General features: G+C 46.6%; 1 protein-coding gene across 3 annotated transcripts in view; it reads right to left on the bottom strand.

Moving 5' to 3' along the window:
• The window catches only part of LOC122379743 (proline dehydrogenase 1, mitochondrial-like), an 85,720-nt gene that overhangs the window by 57,086 nt on the left and 3,779 nt on the right, over positions 1–24,855 (bottom strand). For all 3 annotated transcript variants that reach the window (XR_006256381.1, XM_043362581.1, XM_043363419.1), the window contains exons 2-3: positions 12,432–12,527; positions 5,630–5,742 (exon numbers count right to left, since the gene is read on the bottom strand). Coding sequence is in view for 2 of the 3 variants with exons in the window: in XM_043362581.1 (XP_043218516.1) it covers positions 5,630–5,742; positions 12,432–12,527 (209 nt within the window). In the remaining variant the exon portion in view is untranslated. The remainder of the gene's footprint in view (positions 1–5,629; positions 5,743–12,431; positions 12,528–24,855) is intronic.

Here is a 24,855-nt window from a genome sequence, read left to right as displayed (position 1 = left end):
TGTCGCTATCTTGCTTCGTTCTCGAGATCTCAGGGGGGGGGCGGTCATCCGCCCCCCCCCCGTCGGTACTAAGTTGGCGCAGACCCCCGTCGGTGCGCGGGTTAAAGCTATTATCAGGGAACTCCGACAATGAGGTACCGTATTTAGAGTTTTCAATTAATTAAAAAAATGGTTCGGCAGACGGAATATAGCCGAGTGCGCACAGTACTTCGGTAATTGTGTTGCAAAACATTGCTTCCTGCGAGCATTTCATCAGAAAGACAAAGCTCCTTTAAAAGCATACGGTTTCCTTCTACACCTTCCATCTTTGGGACGCGCTGATTTGAGTGCTGCACAGAGCACGGAGCACGGAGCACGGAGCACGGAGCACAGAGCACGGAGCACACAGCTGGCCGGACCGCAGCCGGGCGCTCGCTGAGCTGAGCGCTGCTCCGCGGTGCAGCCTACATTCAGGCGCTTTACCCTGCTGCCATCTAGCGAGAGCAAAGCAAACTTCCCTGGGCCGAGCCCTTACTTACAGTGCGTGGTTAGAAAATGACTGGGTGGCGGTGCCTCTTACAAGCAGCCGGCCTGCGGTGTCTCAAGGGACCGGGGGAACGTCCGACAAGCAGCGTGCCGGCCGTGCTTGCAACTCGCCCCTGTGCAGGCCATTCATCACATCTCATTATACTTCGGTAGTGATCAGTTGATCACTAGCGAAGGTACCCTTTTTTTGCACCCTTTTTGATGCCATGAATCTTATTCCAGATCTTCCTCTCCTGAACAGAATTGCGCGTTGCATAATTGTACGACACTGATGCGTGCACGGAACTCACCGTGCAGTGAAGGAAGCTTCGTGTATGAATGTACCGTAAACGGAGATGACTTTGCCACCTTTTCAACTTTAGACGCTTGCATTTTTTTTTAACTTGCAAACTAATTGGGGTGATTCTACGTTCAAAACAAGGAAGAATATTAGCTCTTTTAGTTTTGTTATTATGGTGCTTATATCTTGCCTGAAAATATCGTTTTTTAAGAAACGTTTCGTGGCAAAGTTAAACTGAAAAGGGGTGACTTTGCCACCATGCCAAATGATTTTTTAACCCTCGCCCTGGCAGGGGGGTCGATGCGACCCCCCCCCCCCCTAAGGTTTTTCGAAGATCGCGTAAAAACAGCGGCGCGCAGCGCCGCCAAATTTGGCACAGCCTATGGGGCAAACTTTTTACATATTACCTGAAAATTTCAGGTCCGGGTGACCTTGGGTCAGGTCACCAGGTCGGAAAAACAGCTACAAGGTCATGGTCAAAATTCAATTTTCTTTTTGCACCTGTCCAACTCACAGTTATGGACTGATTTCCTTCAAACTTTCAGGATGTGCTAAGTTCACCGAGTTGTATAACATTTAGTTCAGGTTTTTGAGGTCACTGACCTGAGGTCAGTTAGAGGTCATTACGTCGTAATGTTAAGCCTATGGGAAAATACTAAATTCGGAAAATACTGGAGATACCCGCTTCGTTCTATCACTTTTAAGCTTTGAAACCACAGAACTTAACAGCAGGTCACTTGGTGCTTCTTCGTTTGGTGTATATATCCATGGGTCAGGTCAAATGAGGTTAAATGAGGTCAAATGACGTTTTTGCCAATAAGTTGGCACATAATGACGCTAGAGCTTAAAAATTGCGTCATTGTGTTCCTGTTGATCAGCCGAATCGAACGATATGCAATAAGATGCAATTTGGTTAACTTGCATTTAATTAATTAATTAAAGTTTACTTAAAAATTAAGAAAAAACTTTAAGTACACTTAAGCAAGCTAAAAAGTATATCATTCGACGCGCCTTGACATGCTGAGTTCACTGGTGCTTTTTTTGCTCTATCTCAATTAGATCAAAAGTTATAAGCGAAAAACTTTTCACCTGTTTTTAGCTAAATTTTTACATTGATACCCCCCAAAAAACCCCTAAATATTGACCTAGAGCAACCAAATTTGAGAACTCCAGGGGGCCCACCTACCTACCAAATTTGGTGTTTCTAGGTGCCATAGGAGCCAATCGCGAGGGGGGTCGCATCGACCCCCCCCCCTCCTCTATATGCTAACATAACAGACTTGGCATGATCAACCATACCAAGCTTCAACATCGTAGCTGGTCTAAAACATGGATAAATAATAGCAAGTTTGGACCTCTTCAAATTTGACCATTTCAATGGCTCCAATAAAACAAAGCGCAATTAGGCCTTAAGTGCTGGTTATATTGGAAGGCCAATCAAGTATCTTTTTATATGTGCATCATGATTACTTCCTTTGTAAAATATCGCTGGAGATCACCCTAAAACATTTTCGAGAAACGTGGCAAAGTCAACCCGCTTGGCAAAGTCACCGCCGTTTAGGTAATTACCTGACATATCACCATTGCTTGGTATATTAGTTCTCTCTCTCTCTCTCTCTCTCTCTCTCTCTCTCTCTCTCTCTCTCTCTCTCTCTCTCTCTCTCTCTCTCTCTCTCTCTCTCTCTCTCTCTCTCTCTCTCTCTCTCTCTCTCTCTCTCTCTCTCTCTCTCTCTCTCTCTCTCTCTCTCCTCTCTCTCTCTCTCTCTCTCTCTCTCTCTCTCTCTCTCTCTCTCTCTCTCTCTCTCTCTCTCTCTCTCTCTCTCTCTCTCTCTCTCTCTCTCTCTCTCTCTCTCTCTCTCTCTCTCTCTCTCTCTCTCTCTCTCTCTCTCTCTCTCTCTCTCTCTCTCTCTCTCTCTCTCTCTCTCTCTCTCTCTCTCTCTCTCTCTCTCTCTCTCTCTCTCTCTCTCTCTCTCTCTCTCTCTCTCTCTCTCTCTCTCTCTCTCTCTCTCTCTCTCTCTCTCTCTCTCTCTCTCTCTCTCTCTCTCTCTCTCTCTCTCTCTCTCTCTCTCTCTCTCTCTCTCTCTCTCTCTCTCTCTCTCTCTCTCTCTCTCTCTCTCTCTCTCTCTCTCTCTCTCTCTCTCTCTCTCTCTCTCTCTCTCTCTCTCTCTCTCTCTCTCTCTCTCTCTCTCTCTCTCTCTCTCTCTCTCTCTCTCTCTCTCTCTCTCTCTCTCTCTCTCTCTCTCTCTCTCTCTCTCTCTCTCTCTCTCTCTCTCTCTCTCTCTCTCTCTGGTATTTATTTTAATACATCGCCCGCTTCAACTCGCTAAAAAATGTCGCTAAATATGTCGTCGCTCAGAAGAAACTTGGGAAAAGGATTAAAGGAAATCGTTCACTTTTAACGTGGGGTTTTGAACTGAAATAGCAGTCTCGTAGCTTGAGCTGAGACTAGCACAAATCAGGAGCCCCAACAATCACCCTAGACGAAGATATTCAATTTCTCGTTCCGTAAAGAGTGCCTTGCAGAGGAATGAGTGCTTTGCTGAGGAATGTAGCCACGTCATCGTCAGCCAATCAGCATGCTGCTCACAGCCAATGCAGCATGCGAAGGTACGTTTGAACAGGGTCTACGCAATATGATTGGTCAACGCGTAAAAAGCTTCCGCGTCAATTAATATTTTTTATAGAATACCTATATTCCTTCCTATATTAAAATATAGTAAATAATCCTTTTTATAAAGCTGTTTTATTTTATTTATCATTTTAAGCACAAAAATCATAAATCCATTGCAAAAAAAACTAATTTGAGGAAAGTAAACCATTCCCTCTAAAACACACGCAGATTACTGTTGCCCGTTGTCGTCTCATTAACAAAAATATGAAATCCCGGTTCAAGTTCACATTTGAGCCAGGAAATAATAGGCATTGTAAGCCATTTCAAGTAAGCATATTTTTCCGTTCAGATAACTACATTCATTCCTGCAACTCCCGTGCCACTTCATGCTCATCTCCGACTGTACTCGTAGTTGTGTTTTTCGTGCCGCCGCGCAGGCCACCTCAGCCAGGGAAGCGGCGAGGGCACCTCCCTCCCCTTCAGCAGGGTGGCCTGCGTCCAGTGCCCCCCCCCCCACCCCCACCCCCGCTCTCTCGGAATCAGCTCGGCCCCAGTAGTGTCACCGTCCGTGATTGAATCAGACCCATGCCTCCCCTAAATTACCCTATTCTACGACCACGAAATATTCTTTGAGACTGAAATGTATAACTTCAACAACAACAAAACAGAGCTATGACCATGCTCAGCAGCATTAGCAGCGTTCTTCAAATCAGCTATAAGAGGAAAAAAACAGACTTACTTAACATATGATAAATAGCTCGAACATAAAACCATGCATGCACAAGGACAGACGGAATCACTACGTACTTTTGTCAAGCGACCCCGCTGTGAAAAGAACGAACGCCATCAGCACGACCGTTTACAAATGGCCGAAACCAGCCCGAGGGACGCATTGTGCAATACGCAGCCAATCAGCTGATACTGCATGATTAGCAGTTCGTGGCGCACCAGGGTTCAATATTATAAACGCCGTGGAATGAATATGGCAGCACTGGGTGAGGTTCAGCTGCAGAAAACGGCTATCAAATGCAAAATGGTTTTCACGCATTTCAGTCCATCGTATGTTGACGATCCAAAGAATCATTTCGTCGACTCGGATAACCGTTTGTCAGCACTGATATCACTGTAAATGTTACCAAATACCGTGAATAGAATAGTACGGCATTTTATAAAATTGGGCCAGGCTGCTGAGCATGCTGTTAGTTGTACTGCGGATATGGCAGTGCAAGGACCGAGAGCATGGTGTGTATGGCAGCATATTGTCTCCAAAAATGGCTGTTTTTCACAAACTACAAATGACCCAAGTTTCTATCTCAAGCTACTTAGATAGTTGTTGTAGACTATGCTTATCAAAGAATTTAAACTCTGTCTCGCTGAGGTCCTTCATGTGCTCCAGCAATGGCGTTGATTTGGCCAGAGCTACACCAGCACTTGGCAAGAGTGTAAAATAAAGACAAACTCAGCAGATCCCTCACGCATTCCAGTACGAACAAGAGACACAAAGCAAAACACAGTTAGCAGTAGGTACTTGTATAAGTAAGAGCGGCTTTTTCACATTTTGACAAGCATTTGACTAATTAATGAATAATATTAACTTATTAAATAGAACTCTTTAGAAGTGTCTGAAAAAAATGTGTGCATAGCTTTGATATGCATGCCTTGTGAAAGCTGTGAGAGTCTTGTAACTTTTACTCTGCAAAATTATTTCCAAACTAAAATGGAGTATTGTGTTATGAAGTGCACATGCTAGGAGTAAAATATTAATGCAGTGCATCTTTTGAAACCAGAAAAACACGGTAGATTCATAAGCATACCTATGCCCTGTGTAACCACTTGATTGCCTAACCTCTTGGCTTCTGTAACTAACTTGACTTGGGCCTACCCAAATTAAGTTCATTATCATTTCACCAGCTAGTCTCTAGTCCGCCTGTGGTCTAGGCGCTTTCTCGACCTCTCACGTCTAAACTGACGTTTCTTTAAAAAGTAAGTCTATAGGAAAAATGGAGTGCGCCGCGTCACTTTCTTATGACGTAGGTAGTAAGTACGCATGAGCAGCGCATGCTGAATGGTCGCTGGTCGGGTATGAGTGTGTTTCTGGGGGTGGGGGAATGAGCGTATTTCTGGGGGGAGGGGGAGGGATGCAACACTGACCTCATCTCAGCCTGTTCGGCCTCCTCAGTGCTGATAGGGGGGGGGAGGGATGCAACACTGACCTCATCTCAGCCTGTTCGGCCTCCTCAGTGCTGATATCCTCCTCCACGGAGTAGTCCAGTATCGACTTGACTCCGAATGAGCGCATGTTCTCAATTTGTGGACGGATTGAAGCCTGTGGGAAGAGGAAGTGAGTGACCGCCAGAACTAGCGCCGCCTCGTCGCCCAAAAAATAACCCTCGGCGGGCCAGCTCCTAAGTCCGAACGCAAACGACCAGAACGACGGGGATAGACTCTCCCCTGGCATTCTGAATTCGGCATTCTGCATTTGCATTAGCCGACTAGTCGCACATTGACAGTGGCAGTCATAGACTAAACTGGGTGATACTGCACAGTGCTATCGACAATGAAGACGACACATCACATGTATGTACGCTCCCTGAGAACGGGCAAACTCAGGGATATCCGATGAAACCGATCACGATGATGCCAACACAGGTTCAGGCATTAACCCGCGCGGGGCTGGGGGGGGGGTAAATTTTACCCCCCCTCGCGAATTTTTGCGATATCTCAAAAACGGCGGCGCGCAGCGCCGCCAAACTTTCAGTACCTTTTCTTACATCAATTTGACACGTTCCCTGAAAATTTGAGCGAAATCCGTCGGAAAATTTTTGAGAAATTGACGTTTTAGTGACGTCATGTTCGTCATTTTCGCCTCAAAAACGGCAAAAGTTCAAACACCGCTAACATCTTCATTTTTATAGGAATCAAGACGTAACAAAAAAGGTTATACGTAATTTTACTTTGTCTATCAAATGGCTATCTCGGTTTTTTGAAAATTTTGGATTTTGGCCTAATTTTTTTCAAAAAACTGACTTTTTTGGGAAAATCATTATAAAATCCAAAATTTTGAGTCTATCGAAAAAACCGGAATATATGTCAGAGAAGTGGTCTATGTGCACCTACATACTAAATTTTAGAAGAATCGGTTCAAAAATGTGGGAGTTATTCAAAATTTTATGACGTCACGACACACAAAATTTTTGAAAAATGACTTTTTTGGAAGTTCTAGACCTCGTACGTAAACAAAAATAGCACCATTCGATTCGCCGTGAAAAACTGCATCAGATAGACACCTTTTTAGGCCTTAACAACCAACTTCAAAATTTGACCTCACTTGACCTGACCTTGACCTGACCTCGACCTGAAATTCATCCAGAGGTGGTCCATATCACTTATTGAGTGTGCCTATTGAATTCTATGAGTAAAATGACCCATAAAACATGTGTCGCACATGCCCTTTTCTATATTTTGTTTTTTGGTGACCTGACCTGACCTGACCTGACCTTGACCTTGACCTCTGAATGATATTGTATGCAACGAATATTGTCTTGGTAGCCTAAGAACACGTTTTGGGCGATCAGTCTCAGTCCATGACTCCATTCTTCGGCAACTACGGTGCAAGGCCGATACTTTAGAAACTTGCAATTTGTACCCTTGACCTGACCTTGACCTTGACCTCAAACTTTAAATTAAGTACATGTTTTTAGTAGTTCGTGATGAGAGCTTTCGATTGGCGTTTGAATTTTCCAAATCGGACCGTTAGTTCGGGAGATAACAGGGGGGGTAAAATTTACCCCCCCCAGCCCCGCGCGTTCGGCTGGAGACCCCAGCCCCGCGCGGGTTAAAGGTAGTGCCAGCTTTCCTGGACCGTATGGAGTTAATGGCCCAGATAAGGAGAACCGGATTTTTAGAACTTATCCATACCTTCAAAACTCATGGAAACGTCTTAAATTCTTCAAATTTTGAGTACCCCAGTGCGAAATTCGCCCCGACGGGTTGTCGGTCGTACCCCAACCACATTTCACACCACTATGAACAATAAATGCACACACTGAAATCGCTATTACCGATATGCTCATCCAATCAAGTTTCGATAAACCCGTTCATCATCATCTCCTGCGGTTTCGAACACGCCTGTTAGGTGGTGAGGTAGACCGCGCCCAAAGCCAGGGCCCCGGTAACGTGAGGTAGCCGAGTCGGGGCAGCGTGCGCTGACCCAAGCCGGGGCCGCGCGTCCTCCCGGTGTCATGTGATAGCCCGGGGCTGTCCGCGGGGATGCGGTAGACCGCGCCCAAAGCTGCGGCCCCGGCTTGGGTCAGCGCACGCTGCCCCGACTCGGCTACCTCACGTTACCGGGGCCCTGGCTTTGGGCGCGGTCTACCGCAGGTGGCTTCTGCTCATACTTTGTGGTGCGGTGGTGGTGCGTCGGGCCGCGCGCTCGAGTGACTTCGGCCAAGAAAAATGCGTCAGCTGATCATTGTCATTTCTGCCACTTGCGTGTGGTGAAATGGGGTCATAACTTAAGAGACGGCTTTTTCATATCAATTATTTTACATAAAATCATATTTCAAACCATAAATAATGTTCGACAGCCAAATAAAAGAAACAATACCAATACAGGCTTACAGTTTAAGGCTCGACATTGTGTTGTCTACGATTAGACAGCTGATAACTCATTCCCGCACGTCGTAACTCTTTAATGACCTTTGCTTATTGTCACATGTGCGCCGCATTCGCGATTGTTACCGACGCCTGTTTGCAGGTCAGCCCACTACAGTTGTTATACATATCGAAAAACCGATAAACTTTTAGGCGAAAAAGGCACTATTCCAGGCCCATTTTTGATTTTTTTTGCGATATTAGGTAAAAACAGAAGCTTCTTATCCTAGGAAAAATAAAATGGGAAATCTTTCAAAGGTGGCACACTACCTTTAAGTAACACCAAATTTACAGGGTAGATAAACCATTAAGATATCACCCAGTGCAAAGTTGGTAACTACAACAGTGTATAAAGCAGTACCTATTCAAGGATCTTTATTTGAGGGGGGGGGTCTCCTAATTCGAAAAACGTACTTGGAGCCAAACCATTTAAAAAACGAATTGTAGCCTTTTTGGTTCATGAGTGATACGCTGATTTCTAAAACAATAGCTACCTCTCCACGGCACAAGTTAACCATCGCCCGCATAAGGGGTCGAACGGACCCCCTCGGTTTTCGCGAGTAACTCGCGTAAAAAGAGGCCGATCGTGACAAAGCTTTCAGTACCCTCCCGTTAATCAATTTTACACATACCCTGATAATTGCATGATCCTCATCAAAATGGCCTCTTGACCCCTACTGGCCCCCACTGGTTGACCTGACCTGTGACCTATTTCTCGAGATCATGTTTGGCCTGAATCGCGATTCTGCGTATGTCGGCTCACATTAGCCGTTTTCACGACGGCCATCTGGTACACATTTAGTACACATCTGGTCAGATCAGGTGCAGATTTGGTCAAATCAGGTTCAGCTTGTCTCTTAGTAGCTGTCAGCTAGGGTGACACTAATTGCTTATATGCCTGCTTTGTCGTATTATCAGAGAGCATCATCGATTAAAACACTGAAATAAATTCATAAAATGAAGATATTTGCTGTAAAAGAGATTAGGTGCAGATTTGGTCAAATCAGGTGCACTCGCCGGATAGACCGTCGTGAAAACGGCTATTAGCCGCTCGTTTGCAGTCTTTTCGTGGCTTCAAGCGTTCAAACATGTGATATGATGTTGCTCCCATGCATTAGCGTGGGTGTCAAAGTCACCTTAAGGTCAGTTCAGGTCATTGACCTTTGATGACCTCGATTCATTTTTTCTAATTTTACATGTTTCTAAGCTAGTTTTTTTAAACTGAATTCAAATTTAGCACCCATTTGAACATTTAGGAAGTAGATTTGGTGCCTTCGTAACATGTGACGAAGCTGTCAGAGGCGGTTGACACGTACTACGAATACCCGGCAGGACCCCTACTGGTTGACCTGACCCGACCTGGCCTAAATGAATAAGGACATCATCTGTGATCAAACTAACACGCCTGGCAAAAAAAAAAAAACGGGCGAAGGTTAAGCCGATTTTACAAATGGATTTGCACCATCGTCCATCATAGCATGTCGGCATCATTTCAAAATTGTAAATATAGGATGAAGTGCTAGCTAAAGTCATATACATATACGCACAGACTAATAGTAGGTATCAGAGAAAAATGCACGTGAAATTTCATTAACCCGCGAGTTGCTGGGGGGGGGCATTAAACGCCCCCACCTTTTTCGCCGGGCCATAGCATAAAAACCGCGCGCCGCAGGCGCGCCAAATTTTGGGTACCTGTAGGGAATTGATTAAAGTGTATTGTGCCAAAGTTTCAAAAAAAAAATAGGTCCGAAAATTTTTGAGATATCGAGGTTTTAGTGACGTCATGATTTCTGAGTTTTCGACCAAAAACGGCCAAAAACCAAAAACGTTCAAAAAATCATATAAAATCACAGAATAGACATACAGACATACAGACATGCCGTAAACGCCATTAGACTGCCAATACCATGAGCAATAAAATGACTATCTTCGATTATTGATTATCGTTCCGCATTGTCCAAAATCTTGAACTGAATCTTGGCAATTTCTCGTGACTACTTCACGACCATGATACATGCATTTCTTAAATTGAACTTTTGAGCCAAACACGTACACATATGATAAAATGAATGTCACCATCGTGTTCTACGCCCCAAATTACCCATAAAACATGTGTCACAGGCTGCGAATATCAGTTTTGATTTTCGGGGATATTTGCCTACCCGGTTGACCTGACCTTGACCCTGACCTATGCTTGACTGACCCCTACATGGAGCTGACACTCTTGTAGGCCTTATATGATGGATTGTGCACCGTTTTGACAGAGTTTATGACAAGAGGCGCCCATTGCGAAGTCCTGAAGTCCATGCTACTGAAAGCCCGATTTCAGGTGTTTGACCTGACCTTGACCCGACCTGTGACGTCAAAATTCAACTTAAAAGTACTCATCTGAAGCGTCTCGTCGTGTTCTTTCGTTTGCCGCCTCGTGCGTTTCGCTGCGCCTATTGGTTCTCGAGTTATCGGCTGGGGGCGTTTAACGCCCCCCCCCCCAGCAAACGGTGGGTGGCGAAATACCCCAGCAACTGACGGGTTAAAGCGATTAAATGTGTCATGGAAACGCAGTCAATGTCAAACTTTCCTTAGTTAGCGTCATTTGTGGTTTCTATTTGCAAAGTGGCCAAGGGACGCCATAAAGACAGTGAAAAGTTATGCCACTTTTAGCCAAGACTGGCATGTACTGAAGTACCTAGGCACAACATTGGTCATTGCTCAAACACTTTCAGCGAATCCAAAAGCAGCATCATTCAAGAATTGAAAATTGATATAGAGAAGCTCTGGTGACTTTCAGGGCTAGGTAGCCTGTGATTATGGATCTTCAGGTACATATTGCATAAAGCATGCAGAGCGAGTTGCGTTACCCCCCCCCCTCCTCTCAGTTAATGGAAGGTTAACCCTCGCCCGTAGGATTGGTGTTTTTCCAGCCGCGAACGTATAAGGGGGGGGGGGTCCGTTGGACCCCCCCTTGCCGTTTTGCCCCTGATCGAGCTAGAGCTTCGCGGAAAAACGAGCGTGTTGCCCGTGGCAAGAGGAAGCCGATGATACCCAATTTTAAGGTCTTAGGTCATTGGTTGACCTTGCAGGTCAGGTCAATGACCCATAAGTCGGGAAAATCGGGACCTGTTAGAATGTCGTTAAGTGTGGCTGCTATGGAGTTTTTCGGGGCGCTGATCACGAATATCATGTTAGTTTTGATCACAGATGATGTCTTTATGCATTTAGTTCAGGTCGGGTCAGGTCAGGTCAGGTCAACCAGTAGGGGTTCTGCCGGGTATTCCTAGTAGGTGTCAACCGCCTCTGAGAGCTTTGTAACATGTTACGAAGGTACCAAAACTACTTCGTAAACGTTCATATGGTTGCTAAATTCGAATTCAGCTCCAAAAACTGGCCTAGAAACATGTAAAACTTGAAAAAGTGAACCGAGGTCACCAAAGGTCAATGACCTGACCTGACCTTCAGGTGACCTTGACACCCACCCTAATGCATGGGGGTAACATCATATCACATGTTTGAACGCTTGAAACCACGAAAAGACTGCAAACGCGCGGCTAATGCGGGCCGACATACGCCGAATCGCGATTCCGGCCAAACATGGTCTCGAAAAGTAGGTCACAGGTCAAAGGTCATTGGGTTCAGGGTCATGAAATTTTCAGGGTAGGTGTAAAATTGATTAACGCGAGGGTACTGAAAGTTTCGTCGCCATCGGCCGCTTTTTACGCGTTATTCGCGAAAAACCATGGGGGGGTCCGTTCGACCCCCCCCCCCTATACGGGCGAGGGTTAAGACAAAAAGCGTTGCAATTTAAAACGGTTTTAAAGACGCAATGGTATCACCGTTGAAGTTTTGTCGTCACTATTGCCGTGAAATCACCTGAGATCATGTCTTCACAGGTTGGGTGCTGTGGGATCCACACACGCCACAGATCCGTGTCTTTCACAGGTTGGGTGCTGTGGGATCCCCACGCCACAGATCCGTGTCTTTCACAGGTTTGGTGCTGTGCTGTGGGATCCACACGCCACAGATCCGTGTCTTTCACAGGTTAGGTGCTGTGGGATCCACACGCCACAGATCCGTGTCTTTCACAGGTTGGGTGCGTGCTTCACACTTGCTCCATGTCCGGCCTGTCGCCCGGCCTTATGAAGTCGTCTTTCAAGAAAGGAGTTTCCAATGGAATCCAATGGGCTCATATAGTTAGAGCCTAGGCTGCTGCTTTCCCTGAAATTCGCAGCGATCACACATCCAACACTGGATGTGTGATCGCACGCCTGTGTATGAGATGTGTGGGGTGCTCGCACACGCCTGGAAAGGATCGTCCTCTAGTCACAGGGCTCTCCAAGTCATCCCCTCCAGGTCTTCATGACGTACCTGGTCAGCGCCTGCCACAAACTGTCCATAGAATGTGGCTCTCATCACGGTATGGAACAGCTTCTGACCCAACAACTTCCGGAACAGCTTCATCAGCTGAAACAGACAGGGCAAACATTAACAACCAAGCATCCCGCACCGTAGACAGTGTTTCCAATTGCTTCACGTGCAAAGAGAGAAAATTATCAGATGTCGTGTAACCGATTTATTAAAGGAAAAGGGCCACCTTCGTGAAATATGAAGATATCGTTGTTTTTCATTTTGACATTATTATTTTTCATTTTCTTTTTAAAACTGGTGCCAGAAGTGCACAATTCGCGAAAAAGTATTTAAAACTATTTAACATATTGGTACTATGTTGATACTCTCTACGGCACCTACTGTATGATGGCATAGCGATGACGTCACACTCAAGCCAATCAGCGTTCAGCAGACAGACTCGTCGGATTGTGTCAGATAAGCTGATTGGTTAAAGCTGAGCTGGTTGGAGCTGATTGGTAAAAAACCAAAGCCTCGCCGCGGGTGGCTGTATTGTCGGATAAGAACGCATTCCTGGGATAAGGACGCATTCCTGGCGTATTTTCTTTTAAAATTGCCGATAACTACGAATGGAGGCCGCAATCGGCCGTAAGGAGATAAAAAGATAGGTTTTCGGACACGGGCTACAAGATGGCTATCTCAGTTTCAATCCCCATGTTAAAGGTGGCCCTTTTCCTTTAAGCGTCTAGACGATTAACAAACTGTTAAACGTCTGGTATACATTTCGCCTAGTCTGAAATATGTCGTATTTTTATATAAATTGTATTTTTTGCCTCTAAACACCCGAAAGATATCGGCGGTACGGAATATTTTTTTTATAATATTTAATTATTGTGCAAATTAATCTGAAAGCTCCTTACTATCTATTATGACATTTCTATCATATTTTTTGTTTGTTTGTTGCTTTGGTATTCATACCTTGCTTTGGTATTCATACCTTGCTTTGGTATTCATACCTTTTTGTGCAGGAAAGCTGAAAGCCTTTTGAGCACCTATGATGAGTATGAGCTATGATCCCAGTGGATCTCTCGACAAAATTGGGGAGTGGGATCTATGATCTGAGCGGATCTCTCGACAAAACTGATGGGTCAAATCTATGATATAAGTGGATCTCTCGACAAAATTGAGGGCTTGAATCTATGATCCCAGTGGATCCCAGATCTCGATCCACGGGATCGGATCTCAGATCCATTTTTCCCGAATCCATGCACCTGTCCGGTTGCAAGCCATATATACGGCTTTATAAAGGTCGATTGATTGATTGATTGATCCATTCATTCATTTGTTGAATACATGCCGACATTTAGCATTATCAATTAATTAACCATTTAATTGTCAATTAACCATTTTCATAAATGTATTGCCTAAATATCATACATATATGTGGCACAAGACCTGTGGTTGCCTCGATAGTCGATACCGTGCCAAATCACGTTTTGCATAATACACATGCAAATAAATGTAAATTATATTCGCTAGGTCTTCTGTGCATTGTGCTTAGCTAAAACAGGAATGCCATTGTTAAGCGGCGCAAAATGTGCAATGCAGCAAGTGACCACACACACCCGCCCAGCCCCCATGGTCCACCAATGTTGCATCCTCTGTCGCTGCCGCCGACACAACTGCTCCGGTTCGTGCCTGTATGTATTCCGCGCCCCGGTCCGACACAGAATGCCAGCACTCGCTCGGCCCGATTCAGACACTCCCTCGGCCCTGACCTGCCCCGCGAGCACACACTTCACAGTGGGGATTTTTCCGACCTAGCACGTATTTATTCGTAGATAGCAAACCATAGGTAGAATTGTAGCCAGATTGTGCACAGATGTTGGCTGGTGTGTCCTAGTGAGAATTTTACCTGTAAATGTGCATAATCAACATAGTATAGGGGGTTCAATTGGACCCCCCGCTCAGCCGTTTGGCCCCTGATCAAGCTAGAGCTTCGCGGGAAAGTCAAGCGTGCTGCCTATGACGAAATGAGGCCAAATATATCCAATTTCAAAGTCCAGGGCCATAAGCTGACTTTCCAAGTCAGTTTAATGACCCAACTAAAGTTGGGAAATCGAGACCTCTTGAAACTTCGCAAAGTTTAGGGTGTTACGGGGTATTTTGGGGTGCTGATCACGAATTTCATGTTAGTTTTGATCACAGACGATGTCTTTATGCATTTAGGCCAGGTCGGGTCAGGTCAGGTTAGATCAATTAGTAGGCGTCCTGCCGGCCATCCATAGAAGTGTCACCCACTACTGATAGCTTCGTAACATGGAACGAAGGCACTAGAACTACTTCGTAAATATTCAAATGGCTGCTAAAATCGAAATCAGCACCAAAAACTACCCTAGAAACAAGTAAAACTCGAAAAAGTGAACCAAGGTCATCAAAAGGTCAATGACCTTGACTTGACCTTCACGTGACCTTGACACCCACCATTATGCATGGCACCAACATCATTTCACATATTTGAACGTTTAAAACCACAAAAAGACTGGAAACCGCGGATAATGTGAGCTGGCATACGCCGAATCGCGATTCCGGCCAAACATGGTCTCGAGAAATATGCCACAGGTCAAAGGTCAGTTGGGTCAGAGTCATGAAATTTTTAGGTTAGACGTAAAATTGATTATCTCGAGGGTACCGAAAGTTTCGGCGCGATCGGCCGCTTTTTGCGCGAGTAATTTGCGGAAAACCATGGGGTTTTATCCGACCCCTTCCCCCTCCCCCTCCCCACAAGTGCGATGGTTAATAAGGTTACGTTATGTATAATTTACGCTTGTCATCCTATTCCTAATGAATGTGTCTCAGAAAATATGCATCATATAAATCACGAAGTAAAATTATTCGCCTATGTCCGGAACATACCTATATCGTGCTGTTTGCCCTAGCGCTCCTCGAGTGGGGTGTTAAGATACTCTTATGTGAATATTCCGTGTTCAGGCAAGTTTCGGCAGCCAAATTAGGCGTTGACTTGTGCAGGAGAAAGTGGCGAATTCGATAGGATATGTTTCGGAGTGGAAAAGTGTGGAAAACATTGTTGATTTCCTACATTTATTTAGAATACCATTCCTTCAATATGGTGTCTGTAAGGGTTTTTGTAAAGGGCATTTTTGTGACCTTAGTAAGGTTGTGGCATACTTTCTGTTTGCCATTCCATTCCTAATAAAGGTGCCTTTCAGACGATATGCAACTTTAAGACCTCGCAAGATTAAAACCAACAGGACAGGACAATGAAATTGAGCTATACTTTCGGGCCTTGCTGAGCCCATTGAGTAATCACGCATGAGTGTGAACTTTGGGCACATTTTTCCTAGTTTTGCTGTGGACATACAGATAAAACAATGTCATATATGAAAAATTCAGACATTTCTTAGCCCTACTGACACAAAAAAACCAGTAAAACGCCTTTTGGGCGACCAACGGAGCGAGCGAGAGGATGGGCCTTGCACGTGGGAAATTGCGAGGGGGTACCTCCAACTAACTTGTGCACTGCACCCTACTAACCGGTCTTTAGCGATGTGCCAAATTTCAGCGCAATCGGCCTAGCCATTCTCGAGATCTGGAAGCGGCACACTGCACGTGCGCACGTGCAAGCGGGGTCCAAACTGACTTTTGCACGGCACCCTACTAGCTGGTCCCCAACCGTGTACCAAATTTGAGCGCAATCGGCCCAGCCGTTCTCGAGATCTGGGAGCGCCCCCTGCACGTGCGCACGTGCTGTAGCACCCCAACCTTAACACATGCAGATGAATTATCTGATGGAGACCTAACTGTGTACCGAGTTTCAATTCAATCGGCCCAACCGTTGTGCCGTTATTGAGGTTGCAATTTTGGGGGTTCTTAAAAAATGTCCAACTTTACCACGCGCCACGTGCGGTGGTTGGCATGAACGCATGGTGGCCATCACACCACAGAACTTTTACGTCCAAGTGACATTCAGTAAAAAAGACCGCTTGTCAATCGGATGTCCCGTTCCTAAGATATTAGCTTTTGAAGAGCGTCCCCACGGCCGGCCGGCCGCTCATACTCAGGATTTTCCCTTAATTCAGTATGAGACTCCGCTCGCTTCGCTCGCTCCGTAATAAACAAAAATCCAAAAAAGGTTTTTGAATTAATAGGCGCTAGATCGGAAAAATCCCCACTGTGCACTGGGCCGGGCCGGGCCGGTGCACGGCGGCACAGCCTACCAGCAGCCGGTCCGCCGAACGGGTTCAAAACATAACAACCAACACGCCCCACACCACTCACCAGCCCACGCCAACCCCCGCCCCCGCCGCGCTGGTCTGACGCAACAGCTGGTCTACAAAGCGCTCCACCCGGCGACCCGAGACGATGTCACACGGCGTGGGTGGACTGTGCCGCTTAGCTTTCGGGTCATGCGGCACAGCCTACCGGTACCAGGCGGCTGCTGCAATGCTGAGCCATAGGAACCCGGTGGATAGAGTAGTGGACCATCCACCCGTAGCGGACTGTGCTCGATGAACTCGATACCTCACTAATACAATTCAAATCGACTGGTGGCCTGGGGACGTCGTCGAGCGTTTGAACATCGACAGCGCAGACCTTTCAGAGGCCGGAAAACGCAGACTGAAGGAGCTGGTCACAGAATATATCGATATTTCCAGCGAGAATAACAGTAACATCGGAAAAACCTAGATCTAATGAAGCACCGTATCGACACAGGCGACGATAAGCCTATAAAACAGCGTCCGAGAACAAAACTCTGAAACTGAAGTCTGAGGTGGAAAGGCAAAAAGATTCCATGCTGAAAGTCACGGGATTATTGAGCCGAGCTCCAGTCTACGAGCTCCAGTCTCGTATGGTGCTTGCCTGTCGTTCTGGCAAAAAAAGACGGACGGCACATTAAGATTTTGTGTGGATCTAAGTGCAGTCAACTCGGTAACACGAAGTCCTCCCCGCGTGTTGACGCTCTGGACAGCCCAGCCGGTGCTCGATTCTTCACGACACTGGATACGGCATCTGGATACTGGCGGGAAGAACTCAATGAAGCCCACAACGTTCAACAACAACACAAAAGACGGCGTTCACGACACGCAAAGGGCTACATCAGCTTTGAACCATTGCCTTTGGGCTAAAAAATGGAGTACCGAGATTCCAGCGCCTCATGGAGCTGGTAATGGCCGTGATCGACCCTAAGAATTGTCTCGCTTATTTAGACGATATCATCGTCCATGGAAACACTGAAGAAACCCACCTCAAAATGTTAAAAAACGGTTAAAAACACCTCTTAATAAATCAAAAACATGTCACCGATGTGGATTTATTTGGCGGATTCTACTGTATTAATAAAAATAAAAAAGGGATTTAGAAGCTGGAAAATGCCCTCATTTCTGATCCTGAGACGAGCCGTCCGACTATGCCAGTTTGCCGTGGCCCCAGCTGTGTTTTGCTCGGACTCCGTTTGCTGAGGCCGTCTCCGGCGGGCGGTGGGGGACAGATTCCGCGGCTGTGTCCCGGGTTTGCGCGGCGCGGCGTCTGGCAGCGCTCAGCCACCCGCCCGGCGCGGCGGCCGACTCGGCGTGACGTCAGCGTCAGCGGCCGGCAGGCGCCGTCGGCTCGGCGGCCGGGTCGCGGCACCAGATTTAGCTGGTTTGAACCGCCGCGCTCCGCTCGGATAGGTCGCTGGGTCGGGGTGGATGACATTTGGGGGAGGGAGAGGGAATGACAGTGGGACGAAACCAGAGGGAAGGGAAAGAAAGAAAAAAGACCGTGGCGAGGCTAGGCAATCATGGGGGCACCAAAGCTACAACACATTTGCAGAACTAGCGAGACTTCAAAGCTACGCGAAGGGTATCTGGGCCCAGGGTGACGCCGGAACTGCGCTGTGGTCACGCGTCTTTTTGCGGCTATTTTTATTCCTCGTGGTCCGCTGCCAAGGGACCTCGTGATCTTGTTCTTTACCCATTTACGCTGATTCTGCAGACAAACAACTAAAGCATACATCAATGCATACAAGTTCCTGGGCACAATCACATTACCGCAACCTTGTACTCGAGTACGTGAGAGCTACTGCTCATGGACTCAATAAACCATCGGCATTCCTGAATAACAAGATGTCACTGGCATCACGTCAATCATGCTCACGAACACGTTTGATTGAGGAATGTATCAGCAGCACCATTTTTCTTCTAGCGATTCCTTTCATTTAACTATATCAACTATATACTAAATAGACAACTGGGGCATTCCACGATAGATCGTACCAGGCCCGTCACCCTCATCTCTCAGATTTTAATGAAAATCGGTCCTAGGGGTAATCATAGGCCCCAAAGACGCCTGGCAAAATATCAGACTTCTCAGATCAAAACTTTTTGAGTTATATTGCATTACATTTTTTTAACTTCGGTATGTAACGGTGAGTTTGATGGCCTATAACTCAAGAACGGGTTAAGCAACCAACAAAAAGTAAACAACACTAAGGTTCCGATGAATCAAAAATTAATATTACTATTTCAAAATTCCAAAGAAAAAATTTCATTGTTGAGCAAAAACCTTAATCTTTTTTCATTTGCCTCTAATGACTTTTGGGACCAAAATTTTTCGCATTTTTTTTTCAAAATAATCTTCATGTCATTTCAAATCGACATGCAAAAAAATTAGAAAGGTGTTCTTTCTATAAGTTCCTCATTTTCCCGCAAACAAAATGGGTTTCGGAGGGGTTGATACGACCCCAGCACGCCGTTTCGCTTCTAATAGAGGTAGAGCCTCGCGGAAAAAACGAGCGTGTGTGCCGTTACAAGTCGCAGCGATTGGTACCCGATTTTAAGGTCTCAGGTTAACCGGTAGCGTCTGAGGTCAGGTCACGTGACTGAAGTTACGGGTTCGGTTTTTAGTAAATAACTTTGCAAAAAAATGGCCGCAGAGCCGCGATTTTGACATCATTGTGTTCGCCTAGCTCAGGTGCATCGAATGGTATACTTTTGGCTAGGGTGAGGTCAACTTAAGTAGTTGACCTCGGGTCAAGGTCAGGTCAGAGATCCTCAGGTCACGAAGCTAGGCAAAGGGTATCATATGGCATATCATTCGATCTTCCCGAGTCCATCGGTGGCTTTCCCGACTCTCCAGCTCCATTTGATCGGGAGTTATTGACGAAAAACTCGTACGACCCTAGTGACGTCATAAATCATAGGCGTAGGAACAGGGGGGCCGGGGGGGCCATGGCCCCCCCACTTTCGGAGGTGGGGGGCCAGCAATGTTAACTGCCCCCCCCCCCACTTTTTGCTGACTTAAGTGTCTGTTTGTACCTAGGTACACTCGGGGGCAGATTGATGTTCCACCACTCCCTACCCATCGGGCTCCCATGGCTCAACACTGGCTGCTGCCAATGGCAGCACTGGCAGCACTGGCACTGGCAGGCAGTGCTGACCAGTGCTGAGAGCAGGCAAGACTGGCAGCAGCCAGTGCTGAGCCAAGGGAGCCCGATAGGTAGGGAGTGGTGGAACATCAATCTGCCCTCGAGTGTAGGTACCAGTGCTACCACCCGGTAACTTGACAACAATTCAGCTTGCCCTTTAATGAAGATTCCCTTTTGTTTCTACAGCGTTATTGACCGCAATTTCCTTCACTCAATGAAGGAAACCATATCAGAGACAAGACTGTGGGTCCTGGTGACAGCATTTTGTTGAATACGAGGCACGGAACAGCGAGCACTGAAAAGGTATAACATAAGACAAGGTATGACATGATAAGACAATACTAGCACGGTGCAGGAGAATGCGTATACAAACGACCAACGCTTGACCGGATCTGCGTGGGGTCGGCATAGTTCGTCAAAGGCGTACTAGCTGGGGGCCAGGGTGACCATGCCCCCGCCTCGGCTCAAACAGGCTGGGGGCCAGCAATGTCTGTATCTGCCCCTTCCCTTCCACTTTCAGTGCAGTGGCGGTCGCAGAGGGGGGATCAAGGCCATGCCCTTCCCCCCCCCCTCCAAAGGCTAATCAGGGGGCCATCATATCATTTGCCCCCCCCCCCAAACAACCAATGGGCCCCCATGGGCGTATGGGGCTCTGGCCCTTATTCGATTGTCACGAGGCTCAAGAATCCCACGCTAGCTATTAACAGCTCCCAAGCCAGTCTTTGAGGGTCCTACACTGATCTTGGAGGGCACTTCAGTGGCGGTCAAGCGCCGACATTGACCGCTGAGAACCCACATTGACCTCATTTGAGGGCCCCTAAACCGGCCTCAAGGGCCCAGTCGGCGTCTGAGGGCCTCACAGCGGCCTCTGGTGGCCTCATTTCTGTCTCTGGGGTCCCAAGACTAACCTTTAGGTGCCTCTGAGGGTCCTGCACTGAATTCTGATTTCTGAAGACCCGATGCCGGCCTCTAAGGTCCGCATCGGCCTCTGAGGGTCCATCTTGGCCTTAGAGGTCCAACGCCGGCCCATGCCGGTCTTTTAGGGCCCCACACTGACCTCTAAGGGCCCATGCTGGCCTGTAAGGACCCGTCATTAGCCTATGAGGGCATTGTACGGGATTCTGAAGACCTGATGCCGGCCTCTGAGGCCCATCTTTGTTTTTGAGGGTCTTCTGCTGGTCTCTGGGGTCCAACACCGGCCCATGCTGGTATTTTAGGGTCCCACATTGATCTCCAAGGGCCCCGCACTGGATTCTGAAGATCCTATGCCGGTCTCTAAGGGTCCGCATCGGCCTCTGAGGGCCCATTTTGGCCTATGAGGGCCTTCCGCTGGTCTCTAGGTTCCAGGTCCCGCCCATGCCGGTCTGTTACGGCCCCACACTGACCTCTAAGGGCCCATGCTGGCCTGTAAGGACCCGCATTAGCCTCTGAGGGCCTTGCACTGGATTCTGAAGACCCGATGCTGGCCTCTGAGGCCCATCTTGGTTTTTGAGGGCCTTCTGCTGGCCTCTGAGGTCCAACACCGGCCCATGCCGGCATTTTAGGGTCCCACACTGATCTCTGAGGGCCCATGCTGGCCTGTAAGGGCCCACATTAGCCTCTGATGACCCAAGTCGGCATCTAAATGTCTCATCCTGCCCTTTGCAGGCCCTGTACTGGTCTCTGAGGGCCTCAACCCTCACCGGCCGATGGGGGGGGGGGCGGGTGCCGCCCCTCCACAGTTTTTTTCGCGATAGCTCCGAACACGCCGGTGATAGAGAGCTGAAGCTTTGCATACCTGACCTTTGAATCAAGCCGGATCTTTTGACACCAACCGCATTTTCGGGTCAGATCAGGTCACTGACCCATGAGGTCATAAGTGAACCTCTGCACGGTCTTCAGATGTCGCAACTTCGCAACGCCCTCACTGCCAGAGGAGATTTCACAGGGAAATGAACTTTGGAGGACCTAGTACCCATTAGGAGTCTCACAACTTGTACATCTCGGATTTTTCCTAAGGTCATTTTCGTGACCTCACCATTAGGTATAAGTCAATGGGGATAAACTGAAAACTTTTTCTGGCGCCGTAAACGATCTTCAACTATCTCAAGCACACTGAATCTTTCATGCACTCCTTGCAAGGTTCGATGCGTCACTTTTGCAATGTTGACCTTGCGCGACGTCATTTATGAAGTTATAAGGGTCATATAAGTTTGTCGTCAATAACTACCGATCAAATTGAGCTAGCGAGTCGGGGAAGCCATCAATGGACTCAGGAAGACCTGCCGAATCGAATGATATGCGACATGACCTCCTTCGACCAATTTCGTGACCTGGGGGCGCTGACCTGACCGTGACCCGTGGTCAACACCCTCAGTTTACCTCACCCAAACAAAAAGTACATCATTCGACGCGCCTGAGAGAGGCGAACACGATGCTGGCAAAATCGCGGCTCTGCGACCGTTTTTTGCGAAGTTATTCACCAAAAACGGAACCGTGCCTTGAGGTACTTGACCTGACCTCAGAGGTCACCGGTTGACCTAGAACCTTAAAATCGGGTATCGATCTCTGCGTCTTGTAACGGCGCACACGCTCGTTTTTCCGCGACGCGCTAGCTCAACCTGGGGCGCAACGGCGAGGGGGGTCGTACCCGCCCCCCGCCCCCTCGGCCGGCGCGTATGTAGAAAACCTATAGGTCCGGTCCGGCGAGAGTTAAACTGGCCTCTGATGGCCCAGACCGACCTCTAAAAGTCCCACACCGGCCTCTGATAGTCAATCAGCCCAGTTGCAGTGGTCGCTGATATAAAACCTCTTAAAGACGTTATAGGTCTGGCTGAGCCTAGCTGGGCCGTTCATGTTGATTTTTATAGGTATATTGAAAAGACTCGCTTTGCACGTTTCACGCTTGCTCGTAATGAAAAAGTTGCTGGATGCCTCTGGAATTGCATGGGTGCCAACGGCTGCGGAGGACAGGGGAACGCGTCCATCAGTTTGAGTTTATGGACGGGAGTCTCCCTGAAATTTTAACCAATTTTGTTTTTGTTTTTGTCTCGATTTTTTATCTCTGATCATGTTTGCGAAAACAAAGTGGCCGAAATCCGAGGAGAAATCGGATTTTGGGGGTAGGTTAGGTTTTGGACCTCTGGGACCTTGGCCCCCCCACTTTCGAAAACGTTCCTACGCCTATGTCATAAATGACGTCACGCAAGGTTAACAATGCAAAAGTAAAGCATTGGATTTTGCAAGGAGTGCATGAAATCACGATACCATGTACGTGGGATAGTTTTAGATCATTCTCGGCGCCAAAATAACAGTTTTTATATTTCCCCATTGATTTATAACAGTGATGTCACGTGATCGACCTGACCTCATGTAACCTTGAAAAATTCCCAGATATACAAGTTGTGAGACCTCTGGAGGACACCATGTATGCGTCCTGTAACTTTCATCTCGGGCAGCTATGGTCATTGGCGTCCAAAACAATGTCAGAACCAAACAGCCTTTTTCACCCTCGCGCTTATAGGAAAGAGGGTTGAATGAACCCTCTTTTCACTTTTTTTCAGATGACTCAGACTTGAATTGAAATTTCAGTAACCCGTGATGTCACTAGGCAGCTTTACCACGCCATTTGTAAGCTCCTCTCCCGAAATCACTATTCGAAACCGTTATCGTGACGTAAAATAAATACATTTATAGAAAGAACAACTTCCTAATTTTTTGCATACTTCTTAACAATGAGCCAAACATTTTTTTAAAGAAATAAAAATTCAAAAAAATTTGGTCCAAAAGTCCAAAAAATACAAATGAAAGAAAACTCGATATGTCATATATCAAAAATAGCGTATTTTTCGAAATTTCAAAAATACATATTTATCTCTGTTTCATTGCAAGTTCAATGTTATATAACATTTGGCATTTGAATAATCCGTCTTAGAGTTACAGCCCGCCAAACTTAGCGCTGCAAAGCAAGATCCAAAAAATGTTATACACCATAACTCAAAAAATACTCATCTGATAAGCCTGAAATTGTTACAGGTGGATTCAGAGCCCCTGATTACCCCTGAGACCGATTCTCGTCAAGTTCCGAGAGATGAGGGTGTCAAATTGGAAAAAAAGTGGTACGATCTATCGTGGAATGCCCCAACTTCTAAACCAGGGTCAGTAGGAAGTATTTTCCAATTTCTAGTACAAATAATTATAAAAATATAACATTGACTGATTTCGACACGATTCAATATCATAATTTTTATAAGCAAAAGAAAAATAACCTACCATGTAAGTCATCCAGATAAAATGGACGCTTTCCGCGTCGTGTACCAGACGTCCCTACATACCCTGGTCGAATGCGCGTATCGAATGGCAGTATACGGATGTGTTTCCATGCACTGCCATTGGTGCGGCGGACCGATAATCGGGTCTTCCGGAGGGGCATGGCCCGCACCGCTTGCTCCCCCTTAGAAGAGGATGGTAATTGCCATCATATGCACAAAAATCACGCATGCTAAATAACGGGAGTTCGTTGCTTAATTTAAGCTTAACCTTCCAGGCAATGGGAGAGGATATTTTGCCCCCCCCCTTTAGTTTTTTTATACATCTCCAAAACCCCTGCGCCGATCGTCACCAAACTGTCAGTACCTACCCTCCCGTGAATAGCATTTACACATTGCGACCATTTTTTTCCAAAGACTTTGATAGGTTGGCCGCTAATGACGTCGGAGCGATGTCGTTTCTACCATTTTCGACCCAAAACAAAGTTTCGCGGGAAGATCTGTCAGGCCTACAGCTTTAGAGATATACAGGAAATTGTTTTAGACATAAAAGGTGTAAAATTAACAGAGCTATACAACTGCGATATCGGATTTTGTTTCTTGATTTTGACCCCAAAAATAAAAAAAATGAATATAATAGTCAAAAATCCAAAAAGTTTTTGATTTTCGAAAAAAACGGAATGTGGTAGTCCCTACCGCCTTCTATCCACGTACCAAATTTGAGATCGAGACCTCTTTTTTGGCCAAGTTATAGCGAAAAAAAAACTGTTCA

The sequence above is a fragment of the Amphibalanus amphitrite genome, unplaced genomic scaffold, assembly GCF_019059575.1.
Source record: "Amphibalanus amphitrite isolate SeventyFive unplaced genomic scaffold, NRLGWU_Aamphi_draft 000000F_arrow, whole genome shotgun sequence".
NCBI lineage: Eukaryota > Metazoa > Arthropoda > Thecostraca > Balanomorpha > Balanidae > Amphibalanus > Amphibalanus amphitrite.
The sequence above is the reverse complement of the archived record's forward strand: the minus strand, read 5'-3'. Positions and strand labels throughout refer to the sequence as shown.